At 42.6% G+C, this 25,524-nt stretch overlaps 1 protein-coding gene across 1 annotated transcript; it reads left to right on the top strand.

Annotated features, from left to right (window-relative positions):
* The first annotated feature begins 21,336 nt into the window (after positions 1-21,336).
* Positions 21,337-24,864, top strand: LOC148148108 (G protein-coupled receptor daf-37-like). Its single transcript, XM_087994012.1, has 2 exons — positions 21,337-21,406; positions 23,969-24,864. Exons 1-2 carry the CDS (start codon positions 21,337-21,339, stop codon positions 24,862-24,864), a joined length of 966 nt encoding a protein of 321 aa, XP_087850138.1.
* The last annotated feature ends 660 nt before the right edge of the window (positions 24,865-25,524 follow it).

The raw sequence follows: 25,524 nt of genomic DNA, 5'->3' as shown, positions 1-25,524 counted from the left end.
TTCTCTCCCTCGAGACCTAAAACGCTGCCACATCTCCCTACTAAAGAGATCGTACTTCCAAAGTGTTATCCAGAGATTTAAATGAAATAATATACTTTGGATACTATGGTTATGAATCATAAACAGGAATTGGTGTTTGAATTCAACACCTATGAATGAATTTGTCATTTATACTTAGGGTAAATACAGTGAAAAACTTCAATTGCTGCCATGCTGTGGCGCCATGTTGAAAAAAATCTTGAAAATAATAGAAAATAGATATATTAGTTGGAAGAGAGCCCATATTTGTTCTTGGATGGCTGCATCTGTGGGAAAAGAAACAGAGTTAACGTTTCAAATCAAGCGACTCTGGTTTCGATCTTCAGCAATGTTGTCTCATTTTTCCTCAGGATGTGCGCCGACAGTCGTGGTGCAATGGGCACTCGCTTCAAGCGAGGGAACAGTTGGGAAGAAAGTCCATGTGCAGTAGCCCTGAAAGCGCTCTGATGCTCAAAACTGTTATTAAATCAACATAGAATGACTCAACCAGAAAGGGCAGAAACGTACACTTTGGTGCATGTCGTCCCTTCTGACCAGATATCCCAACCCAACCGTGTTCCATTTGCGAACATTTGCCTCATTTCTCTCGAAACCATTCGCATTCTTATCACATCCAGATGTCTTACCAATTTTATAATTTTACCTGCCTTCACCAATTCTTCTGTTACCTGATTGCAAACTTGCTTCATGCACTGGGTGATCAAGTTACCCCTCAGATCGTTTTTTTTAGATCTTTCCCGTCTCATATTAAAACTACATCCTCTAGTTTTTGACTCCTCCACCTTCGAAAAAGATCTTGGTTACTCACCATGCCAATGGTCCTCCTGATGTTATAATCCTCTATTCTCTGAAATTCCAGAGTAATAAAAAACTCATTCTATTGAGCCTTTCCCTGTTGCTCAAACTCTCCAGTCCTTGCAACACCCTTGTAGATATTTTATGCAGCCTTCCAAACTTAACAACATCCCAGTTGTAGAGGAGCATTCAATTTTTTATGCAATGTTCCAAAAGTGATCAATGTCTTGTGCGACCATAATATCAAATTTCAACTGCTATGTGTAATGCTCGGGCAATTTAGCATGGACAATTCACCTAACCTGCACATCTTTTGGACTGTCGGAGGAAACCGGAGCAACCAAAGGAAACACACGCAGACACGGGGAGAATGCGCAATCTCCACACAGACATTTGCTCGAGGCAGGAAGGGAACACAGGTCTCTGGCGCTGTGAGGCAGCAGTGCTAACCACTGTTCCACCGTGCCACGCGGTAAACCTATCTGAACTAGCCTTACTAACAGGTTTGCTATTCAGAACCTTGTCAAACTCTTTCATGAGTACTATATTGAAACGTCTAACTCTGTGACTTGCTGAATCTTCTTTGGCTTACTTCAAAAAAACTTCAATCGGGCGAGTGAAACACAATTTCCCATGCACAATGACATGTGAAGCTAACTAATCAGTCATTGACTCTCGAAATACATGCATATTATGTCCCTCAGAATCTCCAACTACACGTGGCTTACATAAGGCTCAATCACCAATAGTTCTATGGCTTTTACTTCCAGCCTTCCTTAAACAATAGAAACACATGACACAAACTCCATGCTTTTGACACTAGGTTGTCCAGAACACAAATATTTTGGCAAGGGCCCCAACAATCTCTTCTGCAGCTAAATACAAAATTGTGGGTAACACCTTCTCAGATCTTGGAGATTTGTCTCTCTGAATGAGGATTAAGAACTTCAGCGAATCCTCCTCTTGAATATGGATACGTTTCAAGACATCATTCCTAATTTACAGAAGTTCTCTAGCTTGCATGTTCTCCTCTACTGTAAATATTGACAGTTACTTGTTTAGTATCTCACCCATTTCCAGTCGTTCCACACTTAAATGACCTCGTTGATTTTCAGGAGTCACTATTTTGTCGATAATTACTCTTTTGTCTTTAATGCGTTTATACAATCTCTTTAGGTTGACCTTAATTTGAGTTCACAACACTATCTGATTTCCGCCTTCAGTGTACACCAATTGCCCTGACACGCTTGCAGGCATCAATTGATGCAAACTGCAATACCTAATTAATGCCTCATTTTTCCTGAAAAGAGACGAAATTTCTCTGGTCATCCAGCATTTCCTCTCTGTAATATCCTTGCCTTCAATTAACATTACCTTTCTGTATCTGAACTCCCGTTATCTCATTCTTCAAGGCCTCCAATTTTTGAAATGGCATCTCACGGGCGAACTGCCTCCCACATTCTCCTTGTGAAAGTTTCAGTTTAATTCCATAAAAATTGGTCTGGATCAAATTTAGTACGTTATTTTATTTGCTCTGTTCCATTCTTCAACATCATTCTTTAAAACGAATATAACTATAGAGCATAGAAGACAGAATAGTCCAGCACAATACAAGCCATTCGACCATGCATGTTTCGCCGGCCTTATAACTTAACATGAGATCAGACTAACGTAAATACCTTTCGTTGTACTATCTTGCATGTACCTATCCAAGAGTCGTTGATATGTCCCTCGTGTAACTGACTTTACTACCAATGCTGGCGATGCAATCCACGTAACCACCAAGTTCTCAGTAAAGAACCTCACTCTGACATATCCCGCAAACATTCCTCCAATCATGTAAAGATTATAACCCCTCGTGCTAGACATTTCTGCGAAGGAAAACGTCTTTGCCTATCCACTCTATACCTCTGAACATTGTGTACACCTCTAATTCTGACGAGGTGATCTAAAGTGCTCCATCCCGAACATTTTAATCACTTGCCTAAGCTTATGTCTCAACAGAATGTCAAGTATTCCTACTTCACTGGTAGTTACATCTATAATCTGAGTAAAAGGGAAAAAATAATAACTCTGTTACACTCTTAAAGAATTCATCTGCATCCAAGTCCTTGACACTACCATGCCCTTCCTGCATATCTGGAAATCTAAAATCCCCAACCATCACGTGTTTGCTTTCCAATTTGCTGCTAACCGCCGAAGGTTTATGTTAGAAACGTTGATTCTTCTGCTCCTCCGATGCTGCCTGATAGGTTGTGCTTTTCCCGCACCACATTGTATGACTCTGATGTACAGTATCTGCAGTGCTCAATTTTTCCCTACACTATCAGACTACCTATCCGACCAATCCGAGCTGTCAACCATTTCGCTGACTGCGTCCGTGGTGCCTCCACCTGCCGGAAAATGTTATCCATCGCATCCCGTTGCAATTTTTATATTTCACAGTTTCACGACTCTGTTAGTGTTGAAATTCCCTCTCAGTTCAGCAATGGATCGACATCCTCGAACTCTGAGGCTATGTTCTCTTGTCTTAGTTTCGTCTGCCAGTGAGAACATCAGTTTACTTAGAACTTTATGAGTGGATTCAATAAGATATAGAATTTTGAATGGATTAGACAAGATGTATGTTTCTATAAGATCCTATTTCATTCGATCAAATTCCAATGACTACAATCACTGTCTCATCTGCCTTTCCACATAAGCAAAAGCCCTCAGCTCCAAACTCAACTTATCAACCTCCTCTTCAACCCATCTAGTGCTGCTTTATCATTTATCATTTACCAAAACTGCGTACGGTACCGCATGTGTGGCCTCACGAGCACACTATATATCTGTCAGATAACCTCCCTGTTTTTAATGTCAGTCTCTTTAGCAATGAAGGTCAAAAATACATTTTCTTCCTTAGTCACTTACCGCACCTGCAGAACAGCATTCTATGAGTCATGCTCAAGGGGACCCGTTCCTTCTGCACTGCAGCATGCTGATTTTATTTTCAAATATTCGCACGTGTTATTGCTGTTCCTACTAATATGGATGACTTCGCATTTATTAACATCATACGCCGCCTGCAAGACGTTTTCACACTCATTCATAAAATCTATGTTCAGATCTATATTACAACATTGAACTGATTTTCTTGCACCCCTACTTGCTGAATATCACAGCCTTGTGTGTTAATGCTGTACAGTTCGCGAAAGGGGAGAACAAAGAACAAAGAATGTTACTGAACAGGAACAAACCCTTTCATTCTCCATGCCTTCACTGATCCAGATCCTCTACTTTAAGCTACTACCTATTTTGTCAGGATCTGCATCCTTCTGATCCCTGCCCATTCATGCATCTGTCTCGATAAATCTTTAATGACGATATCGTGCCCGCCTCTACAACCTCCACTGTGAACACTTTCAATACACCCAGCACCCTCTGCACGAACATATTTCCAAACATATCTGTTTTAAACTTTCCCCCTCACAGCTTGCAATCGTATCCCCGAGTTAATGATTCACCCACTCCAGGAAAAATGATTCTTGCTATTCATCCTGTCCTTTATTCCCACAATGTTGTCGACCATAATCAGCACCCCTATACTACCGCCGTAATTGTAATCAGAAAAATTAAAATCTACTCAACTTCTCTTCATAGCTAGCGCCCTCTGTACAAGGAAGCATCATGGTGACCATCCTCTATACGCTTTCCAGATCATCCACATCCATTTGGTAATGTACACAGTATACCAAATGCTGGCCGAAATAAAGTCCGACACAACTGGAACTTGATCTGCTAACTCTTGTATTCAATACCCAGTCTGATGTAGAAAAGCATGTTCTACGCCTCCTTGACCACCCTCTCTACTGACGTTGACTCCTTCTGGATGCAATGGACCTGACCACCCAGATCTCTCTGTAGATCGATTTTTTCCAGGCCTTTTCCATTTTCTGTAGAGTTCGCACTTGAACCGGATCTTCCAAAATGTATCTCATCGTATTTGCCCTTGCTGAACTCCATCTGTCATTTCTCTGCCCAACTCTCCAGTCCATCTGTAAAATAATGCATTTTCTGACAGTCCCCTTCACTATCTGTTTCTTCTGCAAATTTGCTTATCAGACTACCGAATACTTCCTCCAGATCATTTCTGTATCTCACAAGCAAGAGGTTTCGCAACATGGGTCCCTGTGTAACATCACTGTCACAGTTCTCCATTTTCAGACGCTCCTTCATACTACTCTCCGTCTCCAGCTGCCCAATCTGATCTCTATAAATCTAGCCATTACAACATGGAACACATGCGTCTTCACTTTCTCCATCAGATTCCGGTGGGAACCTTATCAAATGCCTTACTGACATCCATGTATAAGACATCTGCACCACTTATCTCATTAATGCACGTGTTCACCTCCTCATGGAATTCTATTAAGTAGGCAAAAAATGAATTTCCATGTACCAAACCACGTTGCCTATCACTGGTAAGCCCATTTTCTTCCAAATGTAAGTAGATTCTGTCCCTCAGTATCTTATCCAGCAATTTTCATATCTTGACGTCAGGCTCTTTAGTCGATAAATTCCTCTATTGTCCCTGCGAAACTTTTTAATCAAGGGGAGAACATTAGCAATTCTCCAGCCCTCTGGGACTTCATCTGTGTTCAAAGATGCTGCACAAATAACTGTTAAGGCTCCAACTATTTCCTCCCTTACTTTCGTCGGAAACGTGGGATAGATCCCATCTGGATATGGGCACTTGTCCCCTTAATCACCTTCAGAATACCGAATGCTTCCCCCTCCTTATGCCAACGTGAACGAAACTAATCAAACATTTATCCTTCACCTCAACATTCGTCGGGTCCCTCCTCTCGGTGAATGCCAACGCAAAGTACTCATTAAGAATCTCACCTATTTTCTCTGACTCCATGCAAGACTTTCGTCGTTGTCCATGAATGGATCAATCCTTTATCGAGTTGCCCTCTTGTTCCTTATATACGAACGAAACGCTTTAGGATATTCCTTAACTCTGTTTTCTGAAGATATCTCATGACCGCTTTTAACTCTATACTTCCCCGATGTAGTTCCAAAGCTTCGTCTGTTTTCACTCGCCCAGGATTGATGTATGCTTCCTTTTCCCTCATAGATCGACACACAATTTCACCGTTTCGCTCTCTCAAAGTACTCACATGTTTCTTTTTCTGAACCTTCAAATTGAAATGGTTCGAAGGAACAGAAAAGCGTGTTTAAAAATTAGACATTTTCTATTTCAGCAGCACGCATTTGTATTTACAGAGAGCACTTCGGGCAGTGATGCAACCCAAGGAAATTCACAAGGACTTTTTCGTAACAAGGTATTGCAGCCAAACACATATTAGCTCATTTCAGTAAAGGTTTGATCGAACTCTGGAATGCTACAGCATGTCTTAAAGGTGAAAATGCGTAAGAAAGGGCAAGAGATTCAGGGAGAGAATTCCACTGAGTGGACTCTCAGAAACTGAAGACACCATTGTCGAACAATTGAACAGTAAATCCACATGAGAACGAATTGTTTGGAGTTCGGAGGCCTTGACTGTCCAAGAAATTACGGACATATAAAGGATTGAGCTCAGAGAGGAAATCAAATCAAGGGTGATAATTATAAAATAAGTACAATGCTTGAGCTGTTGTCAGTGTAGGTAAACGAGCAAAGAGGTAACAGAGCAACAACACTTTATCAACAGGAAATCCAGTGGATGGGCGATGTATTCAGCTCCTATTCTTTCTTTTCCAACATTCTGGGAGAAACGGTGTGTCCCATCCCCATTTCCCGGCTATTTTTTAAACAAAATCATCTCTGCAGAAATGTACCCATGATGCTATTTGGAAAACCAAAAGGGAATTCTTCCTGGTGAACGAGGAAAAGGCAGCAGTGGAATGTCACTTGATTCTGAATTATCCAGAACCACAAGTCAATGGTCTGATTTGGAATATAACAGTGACAGCTAATGAAAATAGAAAGGAACAAAACTCTGAATAAAAGCTGACCGAACACTGACCACGTACATACTGAAAATTGGCATGCAATCTCGTATGGTTCAGTGATGTATTCGGGGAATGATATCAGCCATTTTAACAGCCTGGTGATTGCATACCTACAGCAACGTGATTGTGTCTTAAATGCCCTGTTTTCAAAAAATTGGCGACAATTGCTGCACTTGGCCATAGAAGTCCATTTGCTGTAAACGGACGAAATTTTGTTCCATATTAATCCTTGAACACTGAACACAACCATTGACCATTATTCATTCTTCTTTTACTACAGAAGAAAATTCTGCTGTGTCTATCAAACTGAACCAACTCAAATTCTTGTGAATTCGACTTGAGATCATGACTTTGTTAATCGACTTTGGATTTTCCACAGGGAGCCACAACATGTCAACAAATTGCAAAATGGTGGCAGAATGGAAAGTGCAGCCAGAGCTCGTCTGCTCCGCTAGTTCTTCTTCATTTCATAGAACATAGAAAATTGCAACGCAACACAGGCCCAAGATGTTGCGCCGACCAATCATACCAACTGAAGCCCATCTAACCTACACTATTCCAATTACGTTCATATGCTTGTCCAATGACGACTTAAATATACTTAAAGTTGGCGAATGCAGGCGAAGCATTGCATACTCTTACTATTCTCTGGGTAAAGAAACTACCTCTGATGTCTGATAATATATCTATCACCTCTCAGTTTAAAGCACTGCCCCGTCGTGCTCGCCGTTACCATACTTGGATCAATGCTCTCCCTGTTCACCCTATCTAACCCTCTGATTATCTTATATGTCTCTTTTTAGTCACCTCTCAACCTTCTCTCCAACGAAAACAGCCTTACCTGGTAAGGCCTTCACTCCATAGCACGCAACATCCTAATAACTCTCCTCTGCAACCATTCCAAATCTTCCACATCCTTCTTATAATATGGTGACCAGAACTGTACACAATACTCCAAATGTGGCAGCGCCAGAGTTTTGTACAGCTGTTGCATAACTTGCTGGTTCTGGAACTCGATACCTCTATTAATAAATGCTAAAGCACTATATGCCTTCTTAACAACCCTATCAACCTGGGTGGCAACCTTCAATAATCTGTGTACCTGGACACCGAGATCTCCCTGCTCATCTACACTACCAAGAATCTTACCATTAGCCCAATACTTTGCATTCCATTAACTCTGACCAAAGTGAATCACCTCACAGTTATCCGCATTATACACCATTTTCCACCTCAATGTCCAGCTCTGCAGCTTAACTATGTCTCTCTGTAACCTACAATATCCTTCGTCACTATCCACAACTCCATTGACCTTAGTGTCGTCTGAACATTTTACTAACTCACCATTCTACGCCCTCATCCAGGTCATTCATAAAACTAACGAATAGCAGCGGATCCAACACCGACCCTTGCTGTACACCACTAGTGACTGGAATCCAGGATGAACATTTCCCATCAACCACCACACTCTGTCTTTTTTCAGCAAGTCAATTACTGATACAAACTGTTATATCTCCCACAATCCCATTCCTCCACATTTTGAACAATGGCCTTCTGTGGGGAACCTTATCGAACGCCTTGCTGAAATCCATATACACCACGTCAAATGGTTTCCTCTCATTTCTTCTGACTCTTCTGTTTCCTTCCTCTTAATGTCTTTTTTCCTATATCTTCTCTCAACTCTTCGCCTCCAGTGGTGTTTCCCAGTCTCGGTAGAGCGGTTATTTCTAGCCCTCCAGGGATAAATCCTGACCCTCTGCCAATGATTTCTTGCTCCTGGTGAGAGTCACGTACTGACTCCGGTGAGAATTCTCAAAATCCAGTGTATAAGGATGTCCTGCCATTTGGCTATGATTCCCATCCAACACTGAGATACAATTCGCCACCTTCCAGCGTACGTTCGCCCCCTCCAGTGAGACAGATGCCTCGCCTCTGCCGACTTATGATTCACGCCATGTGGCGACATTTCTCGCAACCTCAAATGTAATGCTTTCAGACCATCTGGTGATTGCTCCCGCTTCTGCTGATGACTCCCTCGCCCCAGTGATATCTTTCAGCCTCTGGCAATTTCTCCCAAACTAGTGCAGCTGCCTCTCAATGTGCTGCGGCAACATTACAGCTTTCCACGGCTCCTGGCGTAGCATGGCAAACAAATGACTGACGGACGCACCCAAAGGCATCTTAGATTAACGTCCTCCAGCTGTCGCAGCTTCGGCCTAGCTTGGCGGTCTAAATCGATCTCCCACCCCAATGATCCTCAGAGTGAAGGCTGTCACAGTTTCGAGCCAGGATCCTGTGTGAACGACAAGGTAGGTTCCTGTGTGATCTACTGTTCTGAACTTGAATTTCTTCAATGCTGCACATTTTGTTTCTCTATTCTTTAAGATCGTTTTACTCAATAATCTGTACCGAGATACGACACTGGATGTGTCTAAATGTAACCTTTTTACCCTGTCCATTGATTATATGTGACAATAAAGGAAATTTCTAATTCTACAGTAGTAACGCTGGCAGCAGAGGAGTAGGCAGCATATGGACTCCAGTGCCAAGGTTTACCCTCTTTGTCCACATCTTTTTCTCTTTCTTTTTCTTCTTCGACTTCTTTGGAAATCAAAATTATCTGATGAAGACAGCTCTAAATCAATAGATTCCTTCGAAGGGTTCCAAGGAGCCAACGGAATCTGGAGGCTCATTGCAGCCTCAAAGTTGGCCAGAGGGTCTGTGAAACCTCCAGAAGGATTATAGTTTTTCCAGGAAATGGACGACTGCTGGCGGCATAGACTGGGCTGTGAAGCCCGGAGTTGGACTTTGGCAGTGGCATGCTGCAGCAGTGTGGAAGAAAACCTTGGATTGCCTTTAATTTACTTTTACTTATTTTATTCTAAGATAATGTGAATGATGCCGATGTATTGCGATGGTACAAACATTTGACTCTACTTTACATTGAGTACAACGTCAAAATAAAGGATGCTCTTTTCTATTATAAATATTCGTTAGAGACCCAGAACGGTTTAGGGACTTCATTGCTAATATTGCTTGCAATATTTCATGGAAAATTGCTTCAGACATTGTAAGGCACAGGTTAGATTCCTGTTACTATACAACATAGCGGAAGGATAAACAGTTATGTCATTTTAACTGGGTCTCTGAAAGTGTACTAGATCAATAGATGCTTTTGTTGATTTTGCAATTCTACTGTGTTCCATTTTTTGTTAAATACGCGTTCGAATGTTGCCTTTCAGTGTGCAATCGAGCATTCATTCAAACACCACGTTTAAGAGCACAAAGGAAAGGTTAAAAAGGTTCCTTGTTGTCCTCAATCAAGTCATTTACGTACTTACATGAAAACTTCTATGTGATCCAAGCACAATGTCGGAATTTCAATGATGTTTTCTGGTTTGGCAGGGAATGTTCCACAAAGTGATCCACACATCTGCAGTAGAATAAGGTACATGAGATAGCTTTACAGCTTTCACCATTTAATGAAACAGTTGAGGGTAGTGAGTGCACATCAACACATTCTTGACATCCTCACGGAACTTGCTTTGGGCGACAGCGTAGATGAATATGTTGTTGCAGGAACTGAGTAACTGGAGCATGTTGGTCGTCTTTGAAGAATGCAGTCTGGGTCATTGTAATCCAGGCCCGTGAAAAACGCCTCACCAGGAATCCTAACACAGAGAAAATGAGCCACATAGGTTTACCCACAGGAGTAGGAAGCTGAGTGATTTGACAAATAGCAGGATGAATGACTTATTGTGGTTGAATATTTCCTGCTCTCCATGTGTCTCAGTTCCACGGAGCCTCTTGCGAGCCCTGCTGGCTATTAGGATGTGTCTGGCAGTGAGGGCATTAAGCAGCAGAATTAGGAGGAATGGGATAAAGGGCGTCAAGATGTGATCTAACCAGTCGTGGGCCTTCCAAACTAGGGAAGTGTAATAGGTTGGCTTGATCTCACAGAGCCATGACATTCCATCAAAAATGTAAAGAATTTGTCAGTGAAGTAGAATGGGATATTCTTGAAAAAGCTCAGGTTGCCGACAATGGCTATGACCAGCAATGCAGTTTTCTCAGTGCAGTATTTGGTCTTAAGTCTGTGACAGCAGATGGCCACCAAACGGCCGATAGTGAAAGCCACTGTCGTCCACACGGAACCATCTCGTGTCACACATACCACCACAATGCTGAGCTTGCACACGGGAGTGGTTGACAGGAGAATGTACCCGAAGTGCATATCTCCAAACTGATTAAGGCTGACAGCAGTGATGATGATGAGAAAATCGGTTACTTCTGTCGCCAAGAGACAATAGGTGATGCACAGAGAGAGACCACATCGACCTCGAGAGAGGATTATGATTGTCACCAGGTTTCATGTGAATATTCAGATGAGACCATTGTTATGAAGGGGAAACCAAATACGAGTGAATATCTTATCAAAAATGTGACTAAGCAATTTCTTTAATCATCATTTTATCAAAGCAGAAAAGCAACTCATTCAAAGCCATCTGTCTGTTTGCCACATGTTATGTTGAATTAATTATTTGCTGAGACGGGACTCACTGCAAAACAGGGTCAATGGAAAATCCAATAAATGTGTTAATCCACATGACCAGCTATAATACCCTTTAACCAGTTCAGAGATGCTATGACATATCTCTTGAGAAGTGTTGAGTGGAAAACAGGGTAACCTCGATTATCTGAACACAATGGGCTGGCACTATTTCGTTCAGATTATCAATTATTCGGTTAATCGAATAAATACCTTTCCTCTGGGGCTCGGAGTTATTAAAGACTGCTTCCCGTTCAGGGGTCTACCAGCAGCACACAGCGTGTGAGGCCCCACCCCCGCCCCAACCCCGTACAACATCGTCTCCCTCCCCAAGATCTCAACACCGAAAACACCAGTCCCAGCCCGAACCCCATCCATCACAGCCCCCATCCCCGCCCCAGACCCATTCAACACTGCCCACCATCCCTAAAACCCCTCACTCCCAACTTTGTCTACCACTGCTCCCCGCCCAGCCTTCAAACCCTTACACACCCGCCCCCTCTCTGCACACCAAGTGCCAGTATTGAGTCAGTCACCGTTGATAGAATTGGAGAGGTCCAGAAAGGGGAATGAGGTGTCTGATTTGGGTGAACTTTAGGTCGGAGTCAAATGTGTTGGTGAAATTGGTGAACTTTTCAACCTCATTTTTGGAACACGAGGTGGCGCCAATACAGTCATCAATGCAGCGGAATATATGGTGACGAGTTCTGTGGGGTAGGAGCAGGCCTAAATGATGGATCAGCTTCAGCTTGTGGAACTTAGGTCGAAGGTAGAACCCGGCAGTGCGGGGATTCTGAACTATGAGTTTGGAACCTGTGCGTGGGACATGCGCTGATGTGATGAGGTTGTGTATTGTCTGGAAGATGATGGATTGTTGACTGCAGGTGAGGTCGTGGCCATGGGAATAGTAGAAAGAATTTTTTTTGATTTGGCACCTGGCTTCAGCTTTGTAGAAAGTAGTGTGCCAAACTACCACTGTGCCCCCTTGTTCGTCGGTTTCATGGTGAGTTTGGACCTCGAGCTGAGTGAGTGGAGGGATGCACATTGCGAGGATAAGAATTTGGAGGTTTTGAGGTGGGTGGACAGATTGAGGCAGTTAGTGTCCCAGCGGAAGTTGGAAACAAATAAACTGAGGGCAGCGAACAGACCAGCACGGATTATCGAGGTGGATGGGTATGTTGGAGGCGAGAGAAGCAGTCCTTGAAAGGTGGTCGGGTGTTTTATTTGAAAACGTAAGCATCGAAACAAGGACGGGAGAAGAACTGCTTGATTGTCGCAATGCACTTTGAATTTAGTGATCTGGAACAAGATAGGGATGAAAGTAAGGCCTTTGCTGAGAAATGATCGTTTGTCCTCAGTAAGGGGGTGGTCTTTGGGGGGGGGGGGGGGGAAGGTGAAAATACAGCAGGACTGGGAGCGAGGATCAGGTATAGGACTGGAACTTGGAGTGGGGGTAGAGACTGGAACTGGAGTGGGTGTGGTAATAGAGGCACCAGCTTGGCGCTTTTTGCGGAAGTGCCGCTCACCCAAGGCGTCAAGGGCAGAAGTGGTGACTGTGGGATCTGCAGATGGCTTATTATTGGCGGTGTTCAGGTGAGTGTCATCAGTGGGGACAGAAATGCTTGTGACTCCGGCAGTTATGGAGGCAGAAGTGGCAGAATTCGTTTTGTAGTTATGTTAGTGGTTCAGAAGTGACTGCGGTCGCAGCAACAACGGGTACAGAGGTAATGTTCTGGGTCGGTCTCACTTTGATTTAGGCGGCGGTGGATCTTGCTGCAGTTGCGGCAGCGGGTGATCTTGTAGTGGTGGCGACAGGAGTGACTGGCTAATGGTCGTGGAGGTGGCATGTTCAGCCGTGGCTGTGGGCTGTCGGTCAGCGGGGACTGAAGTGACATGATAGTTTGTCACCAAGTTGGTGGCTGAAGGGGCCAGATGGCTGATGGAGGTCGAGCAGTTCTGGAGGCTGTGGAATGCTTCTGAAATGATCGAATAATCCCGACTATCATGGCCTTCACATGCACAATGATTCTCCTTGCAGTTTTTGATGTCTGACATGTTGTAGAAAAAAAGTACAGGTATGAATTTTTCTGTTGAGGTTAAACAACAGAGATCCTTTGCAGTTCTGAGAAAGTGTGGCCCTCAGCTGAGGCAAGCTGAGAGATAAGGTGATGATGTATAGCTGCAAGTGAGGAGTAGGGCATCTAGAAGAAGAACCATTTCTGGAGTTTTTGAATTTGTAGTAGGTACTGGCTGTCCCGTTCTGATCCAAATTGACTTGGCCTGAATCAAGTTCGTAGTCCATGTTGGATCAGTCGGTTTCATAGGCAGGCACTGAGGGTGGAAATGTAGCTGTGGTAGCGAGTTTGCTTCAGGACGTGGCTGAGGAGCTTCAGGGCAGTGGAGGCAATCTGCTGCTTGCAGTGAGAGACAGACACACTGAGGTGCTTGTAGAGAGGGGAGAACTTCTTCAATGCAGGCATCCTTGAAAAATGCTTTGTGGTGAGGGTAAATCAACTAGGTGAAAGTGAGGACTGCAGATGCTGGAAATTGCAGTCAGGATGTAGAGCTGGAAAAACACAACAGTTCAGGGAGTATCCGAGGACCAGGGGAATCGATGTTTCTAGCAAAATCCCTTATCGAGGTAAAAAGCTGTGAGCGGAGGTGTTGGAAAGATAAATGGGGCACGGGTTGGTCTGGGGGAAGGTAGGTGAGAGCATGAGAGTTAGATGCAGAAGAGGCTAATTGTGAATGTTCGAAGAGGAGGATGGAGAGGATAGGTGGGATGGAATATGGACAGGTAAGAACAGTCATGAGTGCAGTAATGAGTTGGAAGGTGGGAACTAGGATATAATGTAGCGAAGGAATATTAGGGAACTAATGAAAGCCGCATTGATGTGTATATTTGGTGGGTCCTGAGGTGGAAGACCCGCCATTCCTCCTCCAGGCGTCGTTTAGTTAGGGAATGGCAAATGGAGGAGGCCCAGAACCTGGGTGTCCTTGACGGAGTGGGAGAGGGAGTTGAAATGTTCGGCCATGGGGGTGGTGGTGGGGCTCGTTGGTGTGGGTATATTGGTGACGTCTGTGAAGCGGTCTGCAGGTAGACGTCCTGTCTCCCCAATGTAGAGGAGAACGAATCGGGAGCAGCAGATCCAGGAAATGACATGGATAATCCTTTTAAGCTCAATGTGTGTTTGACCAGTGTCCTGCTTTGAATTTCTGAAAAATTGTGTCTCGGCTTCTGGCACAAGCTCACAAGCACTTCATTCGGCTTTCTTCACCTCCTCATAATCCTGAGATACATCTTCTGTTAGGAATCCAAGCTGGTCGACGTACCAGCTTTTTAGGAATAACCAAAACAGTATGTTCATTGGCCTCCTCCTTTGTTTAGCCACATTCTAAAACGAGATGAAAATGGCTTCAACACCTTTCGAAGCACATTATGTATTTTTGAATATTGATCACATTGATCCTTTCCTCTCTCTCTCGTTCCTCTTTTCCTTTGCTCTTTTTTTCCACTTTCTTCTCTTTCTTTCTATCCTTCTTATCTCTTTTCACCATTTGCTCTGCTGGCGCGTAACCCTCCTTTTCTTTTTTTGTTTTACTAAAGTGATTATTTCTCTTCTTTTTTTGTTCTGCGAGGGCGATTTTTTTTTAATTTTTCTGTTTGCCTTTAATCGCAATCCACACTGTTTAGTTTCATTTTCATGTTCAACCGCCATATCTGTAATTCGATTCAGGCCATTTTCAAAGATTGTGATGGTGTTTCCAGTATGTTTAAATGCTGAGCTATTGCTGTAGTTATCTTTCATTTCTCAGAATGAAGACAACATCAACTCCAGCTTGTTTAACAACTCAAGCAACTTTACCTTGTTCACATCTTGCAGGACGATTCAAAATCACTTCTTCCCCCCAGAAAACTACTGGTTTAAGAAAGAGCCATTAGTACAACAAGCACTGTTTATACCAACTTTATTCAACACCTGAACAAAACACCCAACACCATTCAATCGCCGACTTTCAGTCCAACAACACTAAACCCGAATTGGAATTATCCAATAGGCCCAGAAAACAGCCCGCAATACTTTATGACCAGAGACCGACAAAAATGTACGAAGATAGCCCAGAGCCTAATTATAATTCAGAAAGTAAGGAGTTATGGGATATAAGGAAATGTGGCTGCCTGAATACAGAATTGACTATCTGAAAAAAGTCTGTGAGTGGTAGTGGATGGAAAGTATTCCACCTGCAGCTCGGTGATCAGTTGTCTCCCGCTGGGATCTGTTCTTGGGATTCTGCTCGTTGTTGTTTTCATCAATGATTTGGATAAAGAAGTGAAAAGGTGTATTGGTAGGTCTCTGGCCGTGGTAGTGGATGGAAAGTATTCCACCTGCAGGTCGGTGACCAGTGGACTCCTGCTGGGATCTCTTCTTGTGCTGTCGATGACACAAAGGTCAGTGGAATTAGAGATATTCATGAGGGTTTTTCCAGGTTACAGCAGGATATGGAAACGATACAGAGTTGGAGTGAGTAGCGGCAGTTGACATTCAATCTATATTAATGCCAAGTGATTCATTGAGGAAGAGCTGAAAATGTGCTGCTGGAAAAGCGCAGCAGTTCAGGCAGCATCCAGGGAACAGGAGAATCGACGTTTCGGGTCTAAGCCGTAGCTTAGTTGATTAAACCGCTGTGGCGCCGTGGCTTAGTGGGTTAAAGCGCTTGCCTAATAAACAGGAGATACTGGGTTCAACTCCCAGTGGTGCCTACTTGTTGCATTCATTGAGGATGGTCGAATTTGAATTTTGAACACAGCGTTAAAGGCAGGATTCTGGGCAGTGCGCAGGAACAGCCGTAACTTGGGGTCCATGTACTTAGATCGCTCACACTTTTCATTCAAGTTGATGTAGTTGGTAAGAAGACATGTTTTTTTTTCCTTTCATTAGCAGGGTGATTGAGTATAAAAGCCGCGAGCTTTTGCTGCAGCTCTGTATAATCTGGTCATACCACTCTTGGAATATTGTGCCGAGGTCTGATCGCCTCATTATAGGAAGGCTTTAGATGATTTAGATAGCGTGAAGAGAAAATTTACGAGGATGTTGCTTGAATTGGACGGCTCGTCTGACGAATTGACAGTGAGTGAGCTCGGGCTTTTCACACTGCAGCGAAGAAAGAAGACAGGTGACTTGATAGAATTGTACAAGCAGTGGAAGTGATAGATAGAGGAGAGAGACAGAGATTTTTCTCCAGGGCTGAAAGGCCTGTCACGAGGGGTCATAAATTTAAATTGACTGAAGGAAGGTATAAGGGAGTTGTCAGAGGTAGGTTCTTTACGCAGAGATTAATGGGTTGGTGGAATGCGTTGCCAGCAGTCTGAGTACAGTCAGAGACACTAGTAACATTTAATCGACTGCTGGACAAGCAGATGAACGGTAATAAATTGAGGGGTGTGTAGTAAGCTTGACCTTAGATGAAATTAACTGTTCGGCACAACACCATGGGATGAAGGGCCTGTCCTGTGCTCTGCTGTTCTATGCTATATGTTCTGTATTTTAGGTTTTTTTTTCTCGTAATGTGTGAAACTGGAAAAGCATAACCGATCAGGATCAGCATCGGAGAAACAGAACAATCGACATTTCGGGCACAAGACCTTCGTTTAAAAAATTCCATTCATCAGGAAGGAAGGGCTTATGGCCACAAAATCGATTCTCCTGGTCTTCTGATGCTGTCTGACCGGTTATGCTTTTCCAGCAACACACACTTCGACTCCAATCTCCAGCGTCTACAGTGATCACTTTCTTGCAAGTTGATTTTCGTTTCAAAAACAGATGTGAAGTGATTGTTCCATTTCTTTTTGCTACAGTTGAGCAGATCACGCGGCCTCAAGCAAAACATAATTTATTTTAAAACTACAGCTAAAACACGAAAAAATAATGCAAATGTAAATTAGAATAACCTAACTAATAGAAAATCCAGCAGACTCGATGGATGAACTTAGCCAAGGATCTTTACCAATTCTCGCAATATTAATATACACTTTGATAAAAGATGAGTTCAGACACAATTCCTTACAAGTAGTCGAAACACAGGGAGAACATTTAGCCAAAAATCATCTGCTGTAGCATGGAACCTTCTTTCAGTGCATTGCAGCAGCTTCTCTGCCAGAACTCAAACAAAATGGACAAAAATGTGAACTGGGAGAACTCGCAACTCTTCTGCCATTAAAGATTTGCATCTCTTGGCACCTCTGCCTTTACGAACTCTCTTGAGAAAAAAAGAAAGGGAAAATTAACTTTGTTAAAGGTACAGCAGCATCACACCTCAATCATGCAATGCACAATTTAAAAATGTTTTGATATCGACTCGTTATTCCTTATTTTTCTGGGGAATGTGGAACTGCCCGGTTCACCTCATCAAATCAGATTAAATGTCATTAAATTCTTTCGCAGGTGTAGAATAAGTTACAAACGGAACATAAGCAATAGAACCTCAGCAGGACGTTTCACCTTCTCTCCTGTTTATCATTTAAGTAGAATCACGGCCGAACATTTGCAACATTCTACCGTCAAAGTAAATTCAGAAAACCAGCCTTCGTTTTGTTTATTATTCACAACGTGTGGAGTCCACCACCATATTTTTTTTTAATATCTGCAACAGAAGAAGAGGGTTCTAAGCTCACTTTTTTCGATCACAACTGTCATTCCTATGGATGAGCACCAACGAGATTGCTTGGAAGTGTTTATCAGTAGTTTGAGTGAAGGATTGGTGATGCAGTTCCATCTCAGAAGAAAAGTGTCGAGGAATTTGCGAGTGCTGGTGTTTCCATGGGTGTACTGTCATTGACATTCTAAATGCTAACGTTTCAGAAAGTGATGTCAGAAGATATTAATTAGTTATGTTTGAGCAAAGAAACATGGAAGCTGGATGCTGGATGCTGCAATAGTCCACAGTCGAGTCGAGCATGCTCAGCCATTCATTATGACCGTGCCTGATCTTGCATATCAACGCCATAATTCAACATTCGTTCCAAACATCTTGATGAAATTCGTCGTGTTTTTCTTCAGAAAATGCATATATGGGTTACGTTTTTAAAGATACCAGTGACAGAATATGATAGCCTGATGTGTTTGAAAAGTTCAGAGTGACTGAAAATATCTGAACTCTTCACTGAAATGGCAGACCGCATATTCTGAAATTCGAAGCACTGTTCTAGATTCTCCAATAATGGGGAACTTTCTTCCTGGATCTAGTCGGTCGATACATGCCTTGGTTTTTATACTTTGCTTTCAGAACGTTTTCATTCTTCTCACCTCCGTCCTGGACAAAGCTGTACACATACAATGTCACCTGATTGAATCTGCACTGGAGCATACTTATTTAATTTAAAACGTGTACACTTGCTGCATATGCATATTATAAAACGTCAACCAGATTATCAAACTATTTAAAGTCCACAATGTCAAAGAGTTTGCATGGAAAGACTTTGCACCAGAGTTCACGAGCGGCGGTGACATCAACTCACATGAGGCACTCTAATTTCCATTTTAAAAGAACAAAAAAAAACAATAAGAAGTAAACGGGAAAGCGATCTAGAAATATGAAAGAAGATTTCATAAACTTTATTTTTGACATGTAACCAAGGAAAGGAAAGTTTAGTGTAGACATTGGACCATTTGAAAATGACACGAGAAGAGTAGTGTAATGAACAAGAAACGGTGAAGGACTTGAATCAATACTTTTCATCAGCCTTCATGGTGGAAAGTTAGCATACCAGAAAGTATCGATAGTCAGGGGACAGTGATAAGTGCAGTGAACATCACTGAGATGAAGGTGGTCGGGAAACAGAAAGTTCGGAACGTAGATCAATCACATGGACCGAAGTGATCCAATCCAAGGTTCTGATAGACATCGCTGTCGAGATATTCGAGATACTATTGTTGACCTTTTGACAAACAATGAGTTCGGGAGGTACCAGTGGCCAAGTAAATGACTAGCGTCACATCCCTGTTCAGGAAGGAAGTGAGGCAGAGGATGGAAAATTGTTGTTCGGTTAGCCTGGCGTCGTCCCCTATAAGATTATAAAGTTAATTGTGAAAGGTGAGATTGCAGATTACTTGGAAATGTGTCGTAAAATAGTGTTTGAGAGAGAATAGCTTTTTCAAGGGAAGTTCATGCCTGATAGATCTGTTGGAAAACTTTGACGTCATAGCAACCAAATTAGACAAAGGAGAGCCAGTGTTCACAAACTTTTCATGACAAAATGGACCACACAGAAGTATGTCAAATTTAAAGCAAAATCCAATGGTACAAGGAACTGGATTGGCTGAATGGCAGAAGGCAGAGACTGGTCAAAATGGATCTCATTTCAGAATGGCTATCAGTGCGCAGTGGAATTCCACAGTGTCAGTGTCAGAACTCCAACTTTGCAAATTGCATCTTGATGATCTGAGCAGAGCACCAACAGTGTTGCTGCTCAGTTTGCAAATTGCACATTCATGCTTGGAATGTCAGGGAAATTTGGGGAAGCGGGGAGGCTGAAGTACACTTGGACAGGCTAGGATGATAGGTAAAGAATTAATGGATGTAAAACACTGTAGGAAAACATGGACTTTATCTAGAAAGAATAAATGTTCGGACGATTTCGTCAACTGGGACAGGCTTTGGAAACGTGAAGTGTAAATGGACTTAAGAGTTCTACTTCACGATTGTCTTATGATAACATTCAAGTTCAGTTCTGTGTTACGGAGGCAAACACTATTTTGACATTCATTTCTCAAAAGGCTAAGTTTCAAGAACAGGAATGCACTGCTCAGATTGTATAAATCTTTGAGCACACTATATTTGGAAACATATGAGCAGTTTTGCTCTCTATAATTTGGGAAGGATATGCTGTCTTTGTTTGGTGGGTGGATTCAGAAGACAATTACAATATTGATCCCGGGAATGAAATGTTTGTCATGTGAGGAGTGGTTGGGTTTGTGCATCTAGGAATTTAGCGGGATGAAGGGAAAGCTCATTGAAATTTACAGAATTCTGAGAAGTCTGAAGAGGGTGGATTTGAAGAAAACATTTTCGCTCTTAGGAGGAACAGTGACCCATTGGCAGAGTCTCGGCGTGAAGGGAAGAAACTTAAGAAATGACTGAACGACATTTACCATTTGCTTCTGGTCAGTGAACATGTGGAACACATTTCCATAGTTGGCTGCACAGGCTAAGTGTGCCTAAGTTACAGACGTAAATGCGACGAATTAGTTTGGGGATCAAACATTAAATGGACAAAGCAGGAGGACCAGGTTGTGAAACATATCAGGAAGATCTAATGGTGGAGCAGACTGAGTGGACCAAATGAACTAATTCGCATCATGTATCTTATGGTCCAAAACTCGACTTCTGAGCTGTACTCGTTCAAAACATTATCATGTGTTTGCCTCAGCATTGGTTCCTGGATTTCATAATTGCCTCTTCGCCCCCCTCACTATACGATGCTGTGGTGATCTCATTTTGTTATCTTTGAATAATAATCTTGCTTTACCAAATTGTTTCCAACCGTTTAACTGTAAATCTACACAATAAGGTAACGTCAGCAATCAAATAAATGCACGACTTAATCTAACGTTTTAACTGCCAAAAACATGAGGAACCTGGCTGAAATAATGAGAAGAGATTGTATTCGAAATACTACCCATCGTCGTTATCTGCTATCAGCCACTTCGGTGGGCATACTCAGCGTGATTATGGGGAAAGAGAGCCACTGAAATGAATATAATAGAACCCTTCCCTTGTCAATGCTTCAAATGTAAAACAATGTTTTTTTCTCTTTGTTCATTGATCTAAAATTGAGAGCATGATGCAGTTTAATTGCTCCCCGAGACTTTCAGATAAAATAAATGAAGGTAACGTTGAATCTTTTACAAAATTAAACAGCTCAGCTTCGAAAAGTGTGTTACTTTCGAACGGTCATGCATGGGCCATTGAAAGGGCTCTTCTATGCCATTACCTATCCCATTGTTGCCGTTGTTGGAATCCCAGGTAAGAAATGAATTGCAAAGAAAGTACTTAGTTATTTGGAAATCTTTACAAAAGTTCTTTTTTTACCTTGCCCATTTTTCTAAGGTTCACCCCCCTGTAAATATAAGCGATATAAACCAGGAACATATAGAGAGTATTGCCATTTTGTTTATTGCACGTTTTGCACCATTAAGGAGAGTTCCAGTGCATTATTTGAACTTATATCATCGAGCAACGCAAGATTATATTCAATGATTTATATAACACATTTCTGTTAATAGATTGTGCAAATATGAATTAATGAATAGCATTGCCTGAACAGTAACCTGTTGTATTATTCAGAATTAAATTTAACTTTAAACCAAAATAGATTCCAGAAATTTAATGACATATGTGCTTGCAGTTTAGTCAGGTGGTAAAGTGCATTTTCCTGCACTGATCTTAATACATCCACGCTGATAAAGAAGATCAGCCATGAAGTTGTTGAAAGGTACGGTGGAATGGCTGAATCTATTACCGTATAAATTTCTGCAGGTTACACATTGTGTTGGATATAATGAAATCAACAGTTGTGTGCAGGGATTGAAATACAAGTCTGCAATCCTGTCTCATTGAGTACTGAAAATGTGTTGCTGGAGAAGCGCAGCAGGTCAGGCAGCACCCAGGGAACAGGAAAATCGACGTTTCGGGCATAAGCCCTTCTTCAGGAATGAGGAAAGTTTGTCCAGCAGGCTAAGATAAAAGGTAGGGAGGAGGAACTTGGGGGAGGGGATAGGTGGAAAGAGGTCAAGGTGAGGGTGATAGGTCATACTGGGGTGGGGGCGGAGAGGTCAGGAAGAAGATTGCAGGTTAGGAAGGCGGTGCTGAATTCGATGGATTTGACTGAGACATGGTGGGGGGAGGGGAAATGAGTAAACTGGTGAAATCCGAGTTCATCCCTTGTGGTTGGAGGGTTCCTAGGCGGAAGATGAGGCGCTCTTCCTCCAACCGTCGTGTTGTTGTGGTCTGGCAATGGAGGAGTCCAAAGACCTGCATATCCTGGGAGTTGAAGTTTTGAGCCACAGGGTGGTTGGGTTGGTTGGTCCGGGTGTCCCAGAGGTGTTCTCTGAAATGCTCCGCAAGTAGGCGGCCTGTCTCCCCAATATAGAGGAGGCCACCTCGGGTGCAGAGGATGCAATAGATGATGTGTGTGGAGGTGCAGGTGAATTTGTGGCGGATATGGAAGTTATCTCATTGAGTAGTTAATTACGTAAGCTGCAACGGATCAACTACCTTGAATAGTGTAACTAATTAATATTTGATACTTTTTGCAGAGGTGAATTAAAATAAAATGGAATTTGTTTCATTAAGGATTTTGGCTTTTCGTTTGCATTTGGCATTCATCTTGCAAAGTTGTGTTAGTTATTCATCAGTAAGCGAGTTGACGGATTTCTTTCACCTCTTGCTCATACATCTGAAACATGGAGTTGCTTTAGTTTGCACATACTGCAATATGAATGTTGTGGTATACAAAGGAAGTTTCGTAAACAGGTTTTACACAAAGAGAAACTGGAGAAGAATAAGAAGATGGTGGACTTGAAAGGGTCCAGAAAATATTTACAAGGATGTTGTCAGGGTTGGAGGATTTTAGCTCTCGGGAGAGACTGACGGGTTTGGGGCTGTTTTCGCCCGGACGTCAGAGTCTGTGGGGTGACCTTATACAAGTTTGCAATATTATGAGAGACATGGATAGGATAAATAGACAAAATCTTTTGTCTGTGTTCGGGGAGTCCTGAAGCAGATGGCATAGGTTTAGGGTGAGAGGGGAACGTTATAACAGACACCTAAGGGGCAACTTGTTTCACACAGAGGACGGTACATGTATGGAATGAGCTGTCAGAGGAAGTGGTGGAGGCTGGGACAATAGGAACACTTAAAAGGCATTTGGATGGGCAGATGAATAGGAAGGGTTTGGAGGGATATGAGCCGGGTGCCGGAAGGTTTTATGAGATTGGGTTGGGATATCTAGTCGGCATGGATGGGTTGGACCGAAGGGTCTGTTTCCATGCTTTGCATCTCTATGACTTTATGACTTGAAGTTTGGATATGAGGAGTGCTACACAGAAGGAGGGAGAAAGTGCGCTTTGAAGAAGGAATTCAATTTCGATAATTGAGGCATTAACGTCACATCTGGAATGTTAAATACCATAATTATACAAGAGGGTTTAATTGGAGAAAAAATGACATCTCAGATAATAATGGGAAACTGAACGGTCACAAGTAGCAAAACGAAAGTGAACAATGAAATTATTTACTGAAGAGAATAAATTGCCACCTGTGGTGTTAATTTGTAAGTTAGCAGAGGCCTAATACCCAATGCTTGAGATGTCAGTTGTGGATACTTCTGACTATTCTACTCACAGTTACCTATGAACGTTGGTTAGCCCGCGTCTGAAGGTGCCACTGTCGTAGATCAGAAGGGTTTCAGTGTCAGATAGGGCGAGGTAGTATATGTTCCTTGCGGTCCACCAGTTGACATCTAGGTAATGCCATTCTTTATACTTGGTATTTCAACAAACTATTTAACTTTTTTGTCCAGCACAGCCAATTTGGTAGCAATTCTGTTCCGAGGGCGGTGTGGACTCTCCAGGTGCATCAATTACTATTTGATGGCCATAGCGATAACAGATTTCTTTGTTATTGTCACCGGATGCATACTTAACCGAATCAGCCGCATTTACTTTAGCTACAGTGTTCTGTCTACCACCCCCATATGCAGACTGACTACAATTCTGTCCCGCTGCAGCCGGGATGGCTCCGTCTGGCTAACTGCAGCCTTCACCATCGACCGTTTTGTGTTCATTTTCTTGCAAAGCCTGAAGATCAGATGCTGCACCGAGAAAAGCGCGTCACTCATCATAGGAATGATCTGCGTCCTATGTTGTGTTAAAAATTTCCCTTTGTACATCATCTGCAGACCCTTCTACATCCTGGATGGGGTCGCCTGGTTCTGTGGTATAAAGTCTATATTTTATACGTTACCAATCTGGCAGGCCTACGACTGGATGGATCACATCTTAACTCCCTTTCTCCCATTTATCCTCATCCTGCTACTCAATGTCCTGACCGTAAAACACATCATCACAGCCAGCAAATCCCGTAGGAAACTTGTCAGTGCTGAAAATGGCATTGATCCAAAGATGGAAAACCGTAAAAGATCCATCGTCCTGCTCTTTGCCATTTTCCTCAGCTTCCTGCTGTTGTGGGCCACCGAAGTTGGACATTTCCTGTACTTGCGTATTAAAGGTGATGCATACTTCAACAACGAGAATTTCAAAGACTTAACCTACGTCCTGCAAGAGACAACGAACTTGTTTCAATTACTCAATTCCTGCAAGAATGTATTCATCTATGCGGTATCCCAGAACAAGTTCCGTAAGGAGTCCAAGAAGGTGTTGCTGTGTCCTTTTGCTGTGCTCATGAAATGCTGTGAAAAATAAAATTTTCATAAAGCAAGGTGTTTGCCCTCAATTTATTTACCGCAGCATGTCCCACTCTCAATCTAATTCAGCAAGTGACGGATTGTAGTTACAACAACTAAGAAATATATGGCACAAAATTCTATGACCACACATTTGCACTGAAGCAATGTTAATGTATTATTGATGATTTTTTTCAGATATGATTACAGTCTAATTCTAATTTGTGGGACAGAATGTAAATATCCTACTGTCACTGACGCAAATCAGAACAGAAAGTGTTCGCTCAGTCGCTCTGGGTTTTAAACTGCCCCGAATTCAAGACCACTCAGAGCAGTTTTCTGACGATAGGTTTTAACTACTTTTCTACAGTCCTACTGTGAACATATCTCCTGCCACGTTTATTTGTTTCACATGGCCAAAATGCTTAAATCTGAAAATGTGTTGCTGGAAAAGCGCAACAGGTCAGGCAGCATCCAAGGAACAGGAGAATCGACGTTTCTAGCACAAGCCTTTCTTCATTCCTGAAGAAGGGCTTGAGCCCGAAACGTCGATTCTCCTGTTCCCTGGATGCTGCCTGACCTGCTGCGCTTTTCCAGCAACACATTTTCAGCTCTGATCTCCAGCATCTGCAGATCTCACTTTCTCCTCAAAATGCTTAAATGCCTATCGAAATTGTGC

The sequence above is a fragment of the Chiloscyllium plagiosum genome, unplaced genomic scaffold, assembly GCF_037043375.1.
Source record: "Chiloscyllium plagiosum isolate Xiang-an unplaced genomic scaffold, Cpla_swu_hap1 HiC_scaffold_14, whole genome shotgun sequence".
NCBI classification, from domain to species: Eukaryota; Metazoa; Chordata; class Chondrichthyes; order Orectolobiformes; family Hemiscylliidae; genus Chiloscyllium; species Chiloscyllium plagiosum.
The sequence above is the reverse complement of the archived record's forward strand: the minus strand, read 5'-3'. Positions and strand labels throughout refer to the sequence as shown.